The 14,853-nt window shown below is 42.9% G+C and overlaps 2 protein-coding genes across 2 annotated transcripts; one reads left to right on the forward strand and one right to left on the reverse strand.

The window, feature by feature from the left end:
- Window positions 1-40: 40 nt before the first annotated feature.
- LOC128738327 (coiled-coil domain-containing protein 102A) lies at window positions 41-14,533 on the reverse strand. The gene is made up of 6 exons (XM_053833376.1): window positions 14,034-14,533; window positions 10,285-10,395; window positions 3,045-3,827; window positions 2,775-2,984; window positions 2,434-2,708; window positions 41-794 (listed from the first exon to the last, which is right to left on the reverse strand). The coding sequence occupies exons 1-6, from the start codon at window positions 14,127-14,129 to the stop codon at window positions 731-733; spliced, it is 1,539 nt and encodes a 512-aa protein (XP_053689351.1). The 5' UTR covers window positions 14,130-14,533; the 3' UTR covers window positions 41-730.
- Window positions 11,116-12,032, forward strand: LOC128738328 (lysozyme-like). The gene is made up of 2 exons (XM_053833377.1): window positions 11,116-11,425; window positions 11,497-12,032. Exons 1-2 carry the CDS (start codon window positions 11,116-11,118, stop codon window positions 11,625-11,627), a joined length of 441 nt encoding a protein of 146 aa, XP_053689352.1. The 3' UTR covers window positions 11,628-12,032.
- Window positions 14,534-14,853: the final 320 nt, after the last annotated feature.

Here is a 14,853-nt window from a genome sequence, read left to right on the forward strand (position 1 = left end):
GAATGTCCCATCGAAACCGTACTTTCCAGCATTTGTTCCTTTTTTTTTGCTCATCCTTATCATTGTTAGGTTTTTTGAATAGATAAACTTTCACTCTCTAAACTCTCGAAACAATCAACAAATTTTTAAAAAATCAAAACTGGTACAGTGGTGACTGTCGCGGTTTTCGATCCGGATTTCCGTGTGCAAGTCTGATTAATAACTTTCTCTGGTGCGTTTGATTTTGACTTTCGTTCACATGTTTGAATGTTGCTCGCTTATTATGGTTGATGAGATAATACTTATCACTGGAAACTGGTTAATGTTTCGATTATCCTGAACCTGGTTTCTTACACGTACCCTTGTTTGTAAACATTATGCAAAGCCTGTTCTGGTTTTCTATTATTATTTAATACCATGAATGGAAGTGATGCAAGTGTGGCGGGCAATGAGACCGCTAAAAATAATGTGGTACTTCAATATATTGTGTAATACGAATCACGACTACCGAAACACGAATAAATGCTACGAACTATTGACTATAATACACTTCATATGGATATGCATAATGTAGTATAAATGCATAAAAAATAAAAGCAGCAGAAAAGTGTTCTTTTTTGTGTCGGTAGAATAAAATCTACTTAAAGAATATTTAGTTTACACTTTGTCCGAAATTTGACGCAATACATAATTCGACAGTTTTAACATGTATCGATTGTACATCGGTCGAGATTGCTCGAATTCTACTCGATCAGTCATTGTCACTGTTGTCATCGTTTGCTGACAGAAGACTGGTCGATCCGTAATTACGGAGTCTGCGAATGAAAGTGTAAAAAAACAGAGGCAATGTTTAGAAACTATTTAAGTTTCCTTTCCTTACCCTAAATTAAAGATTCACCCAACATTCTAACATTCCTTCATGCTGATACATCATATTGCAGTTTTGTGTTAGCGTTTGATAATAAGTGAAATTAAAATAATAAACATAGTAAAAATGAAATGAAAAAAATGTCCGATAACCATTCTAAAATACAAGCAATTTAAATTAAAGAGTAAATATCTAGTAAAATAGTGTTTTATGAATACATGTTCTAAACGTGCCGGTCGGAAAGGGATACAAGAGTAAACATGAATATTTTTCGAAAAATCTAACTGTATATAAACCCTTAACAGAATCAACATAGGCAAGTTGTCAAACATGTTGTTGCGAAACAACGCTTATTAAGTTTGTATAACGTTCCTTTTATAATAGCTATAATAGCTTGGTTTGTTCTGTGGATCGCCCAGCTTATGAAAATAGTAAAACATTTTTTACGTTCGAAAAATCGAGTCTATGGAGACTATGGGAATGTAATAAGTTTAAAAATCAAAAAAAGCTGTGATTTAAGACTAAACATCAGAATAATTGATCTGTACTATTCAGAATCCATGCCAGTAAGAATTTTACAAAAACAAAACTATCAAAATATATTTGACACGCAGTATAAAACACCGTGCAAACCGATACCTGATCGAAGCAATAGATCAAAACCAAATCAACAAGCGTTCCGTATACTACCTACTCTCACATGCCCACCTACCTCATCATCCTCGGACACTTTCAGCCCGTCCAGGTTGACATTGTTAATCTTGGTGATATTCAACTTGTGCCCTCCGCTACCACCACCACCACCACCATTACCGGATGGAGCACCACCTCCACCTGCACAACCCCCTGAGCCAACATCACCATCGAAGAACTGAATCGTTTCGTTGACGATACTCGCCTGTTTACCGCTCAGCGCCGGAGGAATTCCATCCGGATCGGATCGAACCGTCGGTCCGATGTCAGTGAAATTGTTACACTCGAAGCTCAATGCTCCGCCGGTAGCCGCTAGGGAACCGGTTTGTCTCTTGGGAATACCGGAGCTGACTCCGCCACTGGCGACGGAACTATTGGACTGTTTTTGACCACCGGAAGAGGATCGCTTGGAACCGTTCGATGTCGGTCCAGCGGAACGGGAAATGTTATCGAACTTTTGCTTGGCACGTTCGAAATCGAACATATTGTTCAGAGATTTATCTTTTACATCGAACGGAGAATCGGCCGCAATGTAGCTTGGTTTGGCATCGTAGTAGGATCCCGACAGAAAGGAAGGTTGGGTTTCGGTCGCCGACCGAGCCTTGCTGTATTGCAGCTGACGTTCATTGTAGTGACGCGAGTTATCGAACAGCTGCTTCAGATCGTTGATGTTTGGCTTGTAGTTGTTGGAGTTGGAGGAGTAGTTGGTTTTGTTAGAAGCTTTGTAGTTGTTTAGATCTTGCAGGTTTTTCGGACTAGTTAGGAGCGGTTAGTTGGTGCACATCAGCAGCGTCCAATGCGTAGTGTGTTTTAATTAGTAACTCAATTATGTAAAACATTACCCCGCGCACATAAGCTAGGTTAGTCTTGCTCGAAAAGAAAACATCACTCACCTGGTCTGTAAATGCTGTATTTGCACCTGAAGCCCTTCCGTTTGTCCGGTAAGCTCTTCATTGGTACGTTGCAACCGTCGAACATGATTGCATGCGGAGTCAAGTTCATCCTCGGCACCAGCTAGCTCGCGCTTCAGTTCTTCAACACGTGATCGAAGCCGCTTAACTTCAGTTTCGTATTGCTCGGCACGGCGAACGGCATGGCCAAGCTCCGTGTTGGCTTCAGAGAGCATTTTCTTCATCTTACTATGCGAGTGGCGAATGTCACTAATTTCCTAAATATCAAATATTCTCCATCAAAGATAAAGAAACAAACGACTATTAACCACCGATTAGAATACCTTATTTTTATCCAGCAGTTCTTGCTGCATGGCTCGAAACTCTGTATCACTGTTGCTCATCGGGGGGCGTCCTTTTCTTTCCAAACGTTCCTGTAAATCATTACATTCTGCTCGAAGTTTCTTATTTTCGCGCTCGAGATTGAGCTTTTCGGTTTCGAGCCGTTCACGCTTACCCCATTCGGCTGCATTTTCCGCTTGCATACGTTCCAGCTGAAACAATCTCAATTTTACAAAGTTGACCCTAAATGAAACGTAGGTAAATAAACGTACCTCTGTTCGCAACTCACACAGTCGCCTTTCAAGGGTTTCCCGGGCGGCTACCTCCTCCTGCAGTGAATTGTTGGTAATTCTCATCTCAACCCGATGCTGTTCCTGCAGCGTAAGCAGTTCCCTGACGGCATCCTGCTTGGCGGCACGCAACTCCTCGCACTTATCCCTGAGCTCTTGCATATCCTGTCTAAATTTTTCGAAATTCTTGTGAATACTGTTTTTCTCCTCGCGCTCAATCTGAATAGTCTTTTGGGCATCATCCAGCCGCAGCTGCAGCATAGAGATCTTTTGCAGCAGATAATCTTCATCGTAGTCATCCTTCGACAGCTGCTGGATCAGTCTTCTCTCCTCGGCGTGCGGGTCGCCCTTGTCCTTAAACTCTACGGAATGTTTTGGCATGGCACCTCCCTGCAAAATGTACTCTTCGACGTCCAAATCATCCTGTCCGCTATCATCCTGCTGATTGTTACTGCCCATTTTCGTAACCAGTCCATCCTCGCTGTTGACATTTTTCAACCCATCGGAGGAAATATCCGGTGAGCAATTGTTATCCCGACCGTCCCGCTCCGGTTCGTCCGCCGCGTCCAAGCTGGCCTTGTTGAACTGACCGGCGTGCTTCATCATTAGCATGTGAACCTTTTCCATCTCCTTCTTCAGCTGGCTGATTTGAATTTCCAGCTCGCATTTTTCTCGCTTGTATGAGTTAGACTCTTTTATGGCGGCCTCGAGGCTGCTGCGCAGCTGTTTCGATTCCTCGCGGGCTTTATTGCGCTCGGTGCGGACCTGGAGTCAGACAGAATTTAAAGAATCTTTAGATGGCTAATCTTTGTCAACTTCAAAGCAATAATACTAGTTAATTGAACAGAATTTAATGGTAAATCACTTAACTTTCTTTAGAGTTTATTTTAGTCAATTTATTTTAATATGGTTTTAACTATTTGGTCAATCATCACACATAAAGTGAAGTAGATTTACGTGAAATTTTAACTTTGCCAAGACCCAATGCCACGGGTAAAGCTTGAAACTGCTTTTAAATATAAACACAACGATACTGTGGCAGTACATTTATTGTCAAAACTGTCGCCATACCTCCAACGCAGCCAGCAGGTCTTCCGTGTCCTTTTCCAGCTCTTGGAGAACTCTTTCGAAGCAGCTACGCATTGTTATTAAATCAATACTGATTGCGAAACTGATGGTTTCAGTGCACCACGTTAAGATTAGGTATGAGTTCACTGTCGCTTGGTCCGCATGAGACTGATTCATACGGGACAACCGCACCGTACGAGTACCCGGTGATACCAGTTGGGCGCAACAGTTGCCCACATGAAACACGAAATCCGTTCTGCTTTAGTAAATAATAATTGTTAGGCCAATGTGATTTTTTTTAGCCTGGAAGTTATTTTTTCGTAATATTATCTAGGTACGGTTGCCCTTTTATTTTTATTGATAATAGCTGAGACAATACCAAACAAGTGCAATTAAACATTGAAGAAGATATGATAAAATACAAGATAATTTATTATGAACGAACATTTGACCAGGGCTAATATTGCTTCAGAAGCATTTCCTGTGATAATTATATAGAATTTAAATCGTATCAGAATTCCGAAATGGTAAAAAAAGACAGAGAAGGAATAACAGCTGAAGAGCGACTCAAAGCGTCGCCTTTCAGTAGATAATTGCCCTTGAGGCGATGACATCATTAACCCTCAATATCATTTAAGTTGACCTAAAGGTTACGTATGTTCAAACAATTGTCTTGTACATTTACAGCCGGCTGCGAAAACGGCAAGTATCATCAAGAATTTACTTTTTACTATTTACAATCAATTTCAAGATTCTACCTGTCAATTATTTAGAGATCAAAAATGTTTTGAAAAACTATATTAACGTTGCGCTGGAGGAGCCTTATCGTTTAACCGACCAATCGATAACAGTCCCCGGCTCCCGATCTTTATATAGAAGATATACTAGTCTTTGAAATTTCGTACAGACAGTTCTTAATAATTACTTATTCTTGAATTAGTTTGAAAGTAGTCCGAGTAACATTAAAATTATAATCATCAAAAACAGCATTAAATACACGACAACATACGTCAATCGGATTGGTTTGAGCGAACTGAGGCGGTGCAATGGAAGCCTAAAGAAATCAGCTCATCGAGTATGCTTTGGTGGTACGTTGAATCGGACTCAACTTAGCAGCTCCGGGAATAGATCCGGCGAGAAATCGGTCATCTGAAGAACAATAAAATCGCCGGGAAGGACCGAGTCCCGCCAGAACTCTACAAAAATGGCAATGAACCACTAACTTCGGTACTTCACTAGTCAATTTTAATTATTTGGGCACAGAAGAAGAAGCTACCAGCGGAATGGGTGGAGGTGTGGTTTATCCCATCTATAAAAAAGGCAATTGGCTCGATTGCTATAATTATCGCGGCATTACGCTGATCAGCGCCGGCTACAAGGTTTTATCCTAGATCTTGCTACATCGTCTATCCACAATAGCAAGAGATTTCGTGGGGGCAGCATCAGGCGGGCGTTGTGGGGTCCGGGGCCCGTGTTACTACGCATCCAATTTTTACTCTTCGACTCCTCTTTCCATCCTTCAGAAATGTCGGGAATATAACGTGCGCACGCGTCAATTTTCGGGGATTTCAGAGCAACATACGATACAGTCGAGCGCAAACAGCTATGGCAGAGCTTGCACGAAGACGGCATTTTCGAACAAACTAACACGGCTGATCAAAGCAGCCCTGGGGCGAGGGATGTGCTATGTGCATGTTTTGCGGGCACCTTGGGGTCCTTTCAAATCGCGCAAAGCGTTGCGGTAACGGGATGGACTGTCCTATATGTTATTCAACACCAACTATTAAAGGTGTAATCCGGTGAGCGAGCATTGAAGCGAGAGGAACGATCTCCAGAAAAAGTATCCAACTCCTAGCCTTCGTTGATGACCATGACATCATTACTATTGATTCGTCAAAAACTAAATATATGGTACGAAGAGGCTCCAGAGAAAACAACGTCTGCCTCCCACAGACAGTGACTAGTTAGTTACGTGGCTTGCCGTCCTTAGTCAAAGCCTGTTGAACCAGGTTTTTTCAGTTAACTCGATTGTGGGTTACCTCTCTCTAATTCCTTGGACACCGAGTGCTCTCCGCCAGATCTCGCTTCACTTAATCATTTTGCTCGCTGCGCTCCAGGTCGACTAGTTTCTACCCGATTTAAAACAAACACCATCTTTGCAGGGTAGTTGTCCGTCATTAGGTGGCTTGCCGTCCTAGGACAAAGCCTGTTGAACAAAGTTTCTCCATGTAACTCGGTTGAGGGCTACCGCTATCCAATTCCTCGAACACCGAGTACTCTCCGCCAGATCTCGTTCCACCTGGTTTCACCATCTTGCTCGCTGCGCTTCTGGTCGTCTTGTTCCTACCGGATTTGAGGCGAACACCATCTTTGCAGTGTAGTTGTCCGGCATTCTTGCAACATGCCCTGCCCATCGTATTCGTCCAGCTATAGCCACCTTCTGGATACTGGGTTCGCCATAGAGCTGTGCGAGTTCATGGTTCATCCTTCGCCTCCATACTCCGTTTTCATGTACGCCGCCGAGGATTCTTCTTAGCGCTCGTCGTTCGAAAACTCCATGTTTCATGCCCATGTCCATGTTTCATGCCCGTAGAGAACAACCGGTCTAATAAGCGTCTTGTACAGGGGGCACTTTGTACGGGGACTTAGTCTGCTCGACCGCAATTGCTTGTGAAGCCCATAGTAAGCACGACTTCCGCTGATAATACGCCTCCGAATCTCACGGCTGGTATTATTGTTCGCCGTTACCAGTGAGCCAAGGTAGACAAATTCATCGACTACCTCAAACTCATCGCCGTCGATCAATATACTACTGCCCAAGCGGTGTCGTTCAGCCTCGATTCCGCTGGCCAGCATGTACTTTGTTTTAGACGTATTTACCTTTAACCCAATCTTTTCTGCTTTGCGCTTTAGTCCGGTGTACTGTTCAGCCACCGCCACAGATGTTCTGCCGATAATATCCATGTCATCGGCAAAGCAGACGAATTGATTAGATTTGTTGAATATCGTGCCCCGCGTATTGATATCCGCTCGGTTCATAACACCTTGTAGCGCTATGTTGAACACAGCAGGCATAAAAGACCATCACCTTGATCGAAGCCCTCTGTGTGATTCGAATGAATTTGACAATCCACCCGAAATCCAAACACAGCACTGTGTACCATCCATCGTAGATTTAATCAGTTTGATGAGCTTCCTGGGGTAGCTGTTCACATCCATGATTTTCCATAGCTCTTTCCGGTCGATGGTATCATATGCGGCCTTAAAGTCAACGAACAAATGATGCGTTGAAACTCTGTATTCACGGCCCTTTTGGAGGATTTGCCGCAGTGTAAATATTTGAGGATTTACCGCGGAAAATGATTTGGGATAGCACTTTATAGGCGGCATTGAGAACGGTGATCGCTCGATAGTTCTCACAGTCCAACTTGTCGCCAACTTGATGGGGCAGATAACCCCATCTTTCCACTCCTCCGGTAGCTGTTCCGTATCCCAAATTCTAACAATTAGTCGGTGCAGACAAACGGCCAGCTTTTCTGGTCCTATTTTAATAAGCTCCGCTCCGATGCCATCTTTTCCAGCTGACTTGTTGTTCTTTAGCTGCATGATGGCCTCCTTAACTTCGCCTATCGTTGTTGGGGCTGCCACCTCTTCCCCGGTGGTTGCACCGTCGAAATCGCTTTCCCCGCTGCCATGGTTCTCCGCCTGGGCGCCATTCAGGTGTTCGTCGAAGTGCTGCTTCCACCTATCGGTCACCTCACGATCGTCCGTCAGAATACTGCTAGTCTTATCCCGACACATTTCGGCTCGCGGCACAAAGCCTTTGCGGGATCCGTTCAGTTTCTGGTAGAACTTTCGCGTTTCCTGAGAACGATAGTGCTTTTTCACCCGAAAGATTTGGTTTCGCTGCATCTTCTTCTGTTTGTGTCTTTCCACGTTCTGATGTGTGGCACTGCGCATCTTGGCCGGCTGCTGCTCATCCATCACCCTCCTGCATTCATCGTCAAACCAATCGTTCCACTGATTCCGGGCCACATGCCCGATGGAGCTCTCCGCTACACTGCTGATGGCTGTTTTGAAAGTGTTCCAACAGTCCTCGAGAGGGGCTTCGTCCAGCTCGTCTTCTTCCGGCAGCGCAGCTTCGAGTGAATGCGCGTAGTTAGCTGCGACGGCTGGCTGCTTCAGCCGCACGAGATCTAACCGAGGCTGACGTCGGTACCGAATTTTGTTCACAACGGAATATCTTGGACGCATCTTAACCATCACTAGGTAGTGGTCCGAGTCAAAGTTAGCGCTTCGATAGGATCTGACGTCGATAATGTCTGAGAAGCGTCGACTGTCGATCAAAACGTGGTCGATCTGTGATTCTGTCTGATTTGGTGACCAGGTGTACTTGTGGTGGATTCTGTGCTGGAAAAAGGTACTACGTACCGCTATGTTCTTGGAGGCGGCCAAGTCGATAAGTCTGAGGCCCATTTCATTGGTCCGCTGGTGTGCACTGAACCTTCCAATCACCGGTTTGTATTCCTCCTGTTAGCCGACCTGAGCATTGAAATCCCCGATGACGATCTTGATATCATGTTTTAGGCAGCGGTCGTATTCACTCATCAATTGCGCATCCTTGTCGAAGAATTCATCCTTGTCGTTATCGGTACTTCTGAGGTGAGGGCAGTGCACGTTGACGATGCTTATATTGAAGAATCGGCCTTGATTCTCAACCTGCACATTCGAGGATTGATTGGAGGTTGGCGTTCGAGGATTGGCCGCAAACCAATCACCCGTTGTCGCATCTCGCCCATCACTATGAAAGCTGTATCCAGATCGTGTGTGTTGCCGCAGCTCTGGTAGATGCTATGTCCATCTCTGAACGTACGTACCATTGAGCTCTTCCAGCACACCTTCTGCAACGCACGACGTCGAACTTGCGGCTCTTCAATATGTCGGAAAGCACTCGAGTGCTCCCTTAGAAGTTGAGAGATCGGTAGTTTCACGTCTCGAGTTTCCAATCCATAGTCCTTTTTCGTCGCGTGGGTTTATTCCGATTGTTCCAGTAAGAATTTATTTGTTCTTCGTTCCGTGCTTTAGTTTTTTTCGTGGTAACGGCTTGCAAAGCCTGCTACACCAACCCCTGTTTCACCGGAGGGTCAACGAAGCTCGAAAGAGCCCTCCTTTCCTGTCAGCATACCACCTTTGCTTCCACCGGGGTTGGTTACCCGATCTCCACCAAAGTTGCTCGAATCCCGGCTGGTACCACGAGGAGGTAGGAATAGGAGTTGCTGAATAAGAGGCTATGAACCACTGTAGGGTCTATTTTATGCCTACACGTGCACAAGACACCGACGGTTTCCTGTCCGACCTGGCTACTGCGAATCTTGAAACTTTTTTAGAAAAATTTCCCCGTCGAATGTAATTGGTTTCATCTAAAAATGTCTTATTTGGTAGAAGTTATGGCCGTTTCAATTTCGTCAAAATTTTGCCTGTCCCGATCATTTTGTCTAAATCCTGTAGTTAGGTCGTAATCTGTAGGCTGTATTCCTACATTTTTTCATATCCGAACATTCCAGTGTTCATGGTAAGAATTTTTGAAAGGCTTCATGAAAATTCGGTCGAGACGACGCTGATTGTAACCTGTGAGAGGTGAAAGAGCGTGGATAGCATGTTCTCTACAAAAGTCAATTATTTGGAGCTCGCCATGGCTGCTATGGCCATTTAGGCCATGTGTCAAGAAAACGTTGTTCTTCTACAATTTCACTGGAAGGTGGAAAAAGTTACAAGGTCATCCGACAGCGCTATAGTCAAAAGTGGTGATAATCACAAACGAATTGAAAATTACGTCATTTAAACATTTAGCGGCTGTTTTGAGTTTTTTCTTTCAACTTCGTTCATTGTGAAGGTGGGTGATGGAGATGGCCACATGAATCAAACAGGGTGTCCCCCATGAACGTAGGTTGCATTGGATACGCTGAGTCCCAATATTGATTTATTCGAAGCCGAAACTAGTACATTACTGGACATTGATAATGAGCGATTATCCCAAAACGATATCCGCTGTGTGGCGCTCTTTAACAACTGCACAGCTCAGATCAATCACGGCGATGCCATTCAGCCCTATGGTCATGCTAATAATGTTTTAACATTTTATGATCCTACTTACCTTGCTCCACTTTTCTCTCCAGTTTGCAGTGCAATCCGACCACCATTTCATAGTCTTCTCCATTTGAGCAGCTCGGGCACGAGCCTCCTCAAGCTCGCGTAAGCGCTGTGACTGAAATGAGAAAACAACAAAAATAAATATTGTACCTTGCAGCAATTTTACGAGTCCTACGCAAATACGTTTTTTAATAATAATTATCCTGTACCTACTAAATACACTGAAACTATGCTTGTCAAGCAAGGAGGGGTGCAGTGGGGAGGCAATAACGAAAAACTGATGGTTCAAATTGCTAAATTGCAAACATGTGTGATAAACGTAGAAAATAACCACGCTAATAATTTTCGCGTGGGACTCTAAATAGGTGGAAACTCCGCAATACATCAAGCGATTGCCTATTTGCGTAGATTTCTAGTTGTCTTTGACCTGACTTATTTTGATCAATTGTATTTTTTGGAAAGTTTGTTATCTAACGGATATTGCTGTACCTTGTAAACAAAACAGAAAACAACACTTGAGTTGACATTTGAACCTATTATCGTAACAAACAGCTTACTAAAATAATTAACAAGAAAAAACAGGTGAATCAATAAAGCACATGACACATAAATATACTTGTAAATATATCAGTAGATTGTGTAGAACATAACTGCAACACGTCCTGTGAGTTCGTATGATAAAATTCCAATGAAACTCAAAAACCACCCGTGAAACCATGGACAATTGATCAAATACAGCTGTCGTAGAACACCTTTCCTGTGAACTCCTTTAAAAGTACCGAATCTCTACCAAGCAAATCAGTACGTGCTGTTAACCCGCGTAGGATCATTCACCATGAGTAGGTTCATCACTTTAGCAGCCATTATTGCCGCCCTGGCCGTTATGTTTCCCGCCCAGACACACGCCAAGGTCTTCGGCGAATGTGAGCTGGCACGCTTGCTGCGTACTAAGTATGGTTTCGACAAGGCAAAGGTGAACAACTTCGTTTGTCTGGCCAAGGCCGAAAGTTCGCTGAGCACTACCGCCACCAATCTGAACACCAATGGTTCCCGAGATTATGGTCTGTTCCAGATCAACAACAAATACTGGTGCAGTACTCCCGGGTACAAATCGGCCTCGAACGATTGCGGCGTCGCTTGCTCCGGTGAGAATTGTTCTTGATGGCTCTAGTTGATAGATCGTAGTCCAATTGACAAGAGAATGTTTTGCTTGCAGCTCTGATGACCGACGATATTACCGCGGCGGTAAACTGCGCCAAAAAGATCTTCGCCCGACATGGATACTCGGCCTGGTATGGATGGAAGGCCAAATGCCAGAGTGGAGTCAAGGATCTTTGGTCGTGTTAAAAAAAAATTCGTTTTTTTTTCATCAGTTGTCCATAAACAATCCATTTTACATCTTATAATTCAACTGTATTTTCCAGGTTAATTTTTTTTGTGTATATCATGGATGAATGCCAAAGCGGAATAAATTAAAATGCGTGTTTTAGCCGAGCTAATCGCTTTAAAATTTTAATATAATCGGTAGATCATATTTGTTCATGTTCCATGCATTTTACCGGTATAAAAGCGCAAATCAAGGCAAAATTTTATTGTTTCCAATGAATAAGTTTTTTAAAATATCGAAATTCGGTAGTATTCGGTATGGCAAACGCTTTTCTAAAAATAATGCACAATTTAAGAATGACGAATCAACTTAGTTTTTCAATAAACTTCCGTTTTACTAGTCAAACGCCAGAACGCTTATCGGGTTTGCATGTTTACCTTTCCGAAAAAGAAAGAGCAACTTTCCTCGTGTGTGTCCCATTGTACAGTGCCCTCGTTTACATTTCTTTTCGTCTCGTAGTAGCGGGCTGGCCTGGCCTGCCAGACTGAGATTGCAGACCTACTAGCTGACAGGGTTTCCCTTGTTGTTCGCTCATCAAAGCAGCAAGCAAACCAGCCCCAAAAAGAAAAAAAAACTCCGATTAATGCCTTGGCATAGCGATGTGAAAGGGGAATCACCTGCCGGCACAGTTCGTTTGGAGCTTGCACGCTCGTTGGTAGGGTGGAAGGAATATGTTCTGCCAATACGTCAAATTTCATTAGTTTGATCCAAATTAACTAACATCATTTACTTTAAAAGTGAAAACGTTTTGAATAATTTGAATCTAGTTTAATCAGCTAAATAAAAGTAGTTTAAAAGCTCGTAATAGATCGACAATCGATGCTTTCACCCTGCGCATGCCAAGAAAAATCACCGACTTGCCTAAAGGACTCGCTCGCTCAGCGCATAGATAGATAAGAAATCGCATATAACTCGCCCGAAGTGCTTTCTACGGAAGCAGTTCACCGTTAGCCGAGCAGAAGCTTAGATCCATAGCCATGAAGTGCATTAGTAGAGTTACTGTTTTCGTCCTGATTGCGACTGTAATGAACTTTATGGGCCCAACCGAAGCGAAAAAGTTTGATACTTGTTCATTGGCGAAGGCACTACTGGATCAGGGCTTCAGCAAGGAGGATTTGGTAAATTGTACGTTTATTCAGACAAGCAGAAAATTACCCCTCTATTAATTTTATCTGTGAAATTTATCAGGGGTTTGTCTGATTCAAAATGAAAGCGCAATGAACACCTCCAAGAGGAACCACAACCGGAACGGTTCGACCGACTGGGGTTTGTTTCAGATTAACGACCGCTACTGGTGCGATCCACAGGATAAAAACAAGAGTAGTACTAACGAGTGCAAGATAAATTGCTCGGGTAAGTTTAAAACAATTTTTATTGCAACAGTTTGTTTGTAATAAAAAAAACTTTCTAAATTTGTAGCACTTATAACGGACAACATAACGAAGGCAGCCGGATGTGCTAAAAAGATCTTCAAACGTCACGGTTTCCGTGCTTGGTACGGATGGATCAACAAGTGCGACGGTAAACCGCTACCGGATTTGTCAAAGTGCAAACTATGAAGCTTATTTATTCGGTAATCACAAGAGAAAAATATGAACTCACCCAATTTCGATCAGTATTGCTTAAAAAGATAGTTTTTAGAGTTGTCTCAAAAATGTACAATGAATAAACCAACGGACAGGGATGCTCTCTACCATCGATTGTCACAAGCAATTACCGACCCGCGGTTCATCCGTCTCTGGTGTGTCGTTTTTCCGTAGGTACCTAACAGTCGGTATTCGTAACAATAAAAATGACACTAAAAGTCTATTGACAAAAACAGCAAATAAACTCGGAAATATAATCATGATCGTTTGCTGCTTCTTTTGAGCCTCGCGTGGTCAGTGAACACATGGGATGCGCGCGGTGGGAGACCTTGCCGCAGGAAAATATTCGATGTATATTTCAACTGATGATGTGAACATTTATATTTTTGAGAATCGAAAGAATGAATGTTACGGCTAAAAGCAAATTTCCTCTGGCAGTTTGAAAGATAAAAAAGTTGAAACCGGATAGTTTTTGCCTGTCGGTTGAACACGAAGCGAATCGGTAACTTTGGTATGCAAACTAATGCAATCGAATGTGGAAAAGGTTGACAAAGATAGTACAATCCTTATGCTGTTTAAGTGCAAATAGAAATAGTGTTCAAGACAAGGAGAACGTAAACTATATCGAAGAGCGTAATTATCTATGCGATATGTGCCGCCTGCAAGGTAGTTTTATTCTCGTGCAAAAAGATTCGTTTTATTACTCTAATTACCGACGACGACATAATGAAGGTAAAATATCAATCATTTTACAAACACTATAGAAATCACATATCTTACCTCTCGAGCTTCCCACTCGGTGTCACCGAACTTCGCCGACATCACTTCTGGATTGCCACCGGCTGGTGGATGTCTTCTTGGAGCGCTTTGAGACATTCTGTTAATCGCTACACTTCAATCCTAACAGCTAACACATAAATCACTTTATTTCACATTCATATCTCATAACTGTGCATAAGCTTAGTTTCTGACGAGCAATAAAACCGTGTAATTTTTATCGATTTTTATTCATATTTCTTTGCACAAGAGATCTTCAATGCTTCCGGAGTCTGCGGAAAGATTGTTGCTTGCTGTTTGTTGCTGCACCCAATACGCACCAACTAAATTTAGAACCACAAACTAGCCAGACAGTATGAACCACAATTTTTCACAGATATTGATTGCCACAATTGCACACGCACGATTTAACCCCGATTCGGTACCGTTCAGTTGAGGAAATATTCGAAAACAACTCTTAATAAAGCGAACAAATTTACCGTTTCATTCTACAACACGAAAAGCTGCCATTTTTGCGTGAATTGAATTTTGTTTTGAGTTTTGACGTTTCCTTTTTTCTGATGCTTCTAGGATTGGGCGATACCGTATCGATACCCGCGATATCGATACTCGAAGGCCGAAATTTCGATATATTTCATCGATGCTTACGACGTCGATATTATGCTAAATCGATAATTTCATCCCGATACTGTTCTGATAAAGCGGGATATGCAGCTGAAAAAATATAGACTAAAACTAGGTCAGGAAATGCTCAAAAAAACAAAATTTTTAGGATTTTTTCTCGCACTGTTTTCTTTTCGGGTAGCTTCTAAGCTTAATTCTC

This window comes from Sabethes cyaneus, chromosome 2 (assembly GCF_943734655.1).
Source record: "Sabethes cyaneus chromosome 2, idSabCyanKW18_F2, whole genome shotgun sequence".
Lineage (NCBI taxonomy): Eukaryota > Metazoa > Arthropoda > Insecta > Diptera > Culicidae > Sabethes > Sabethes cyaneus.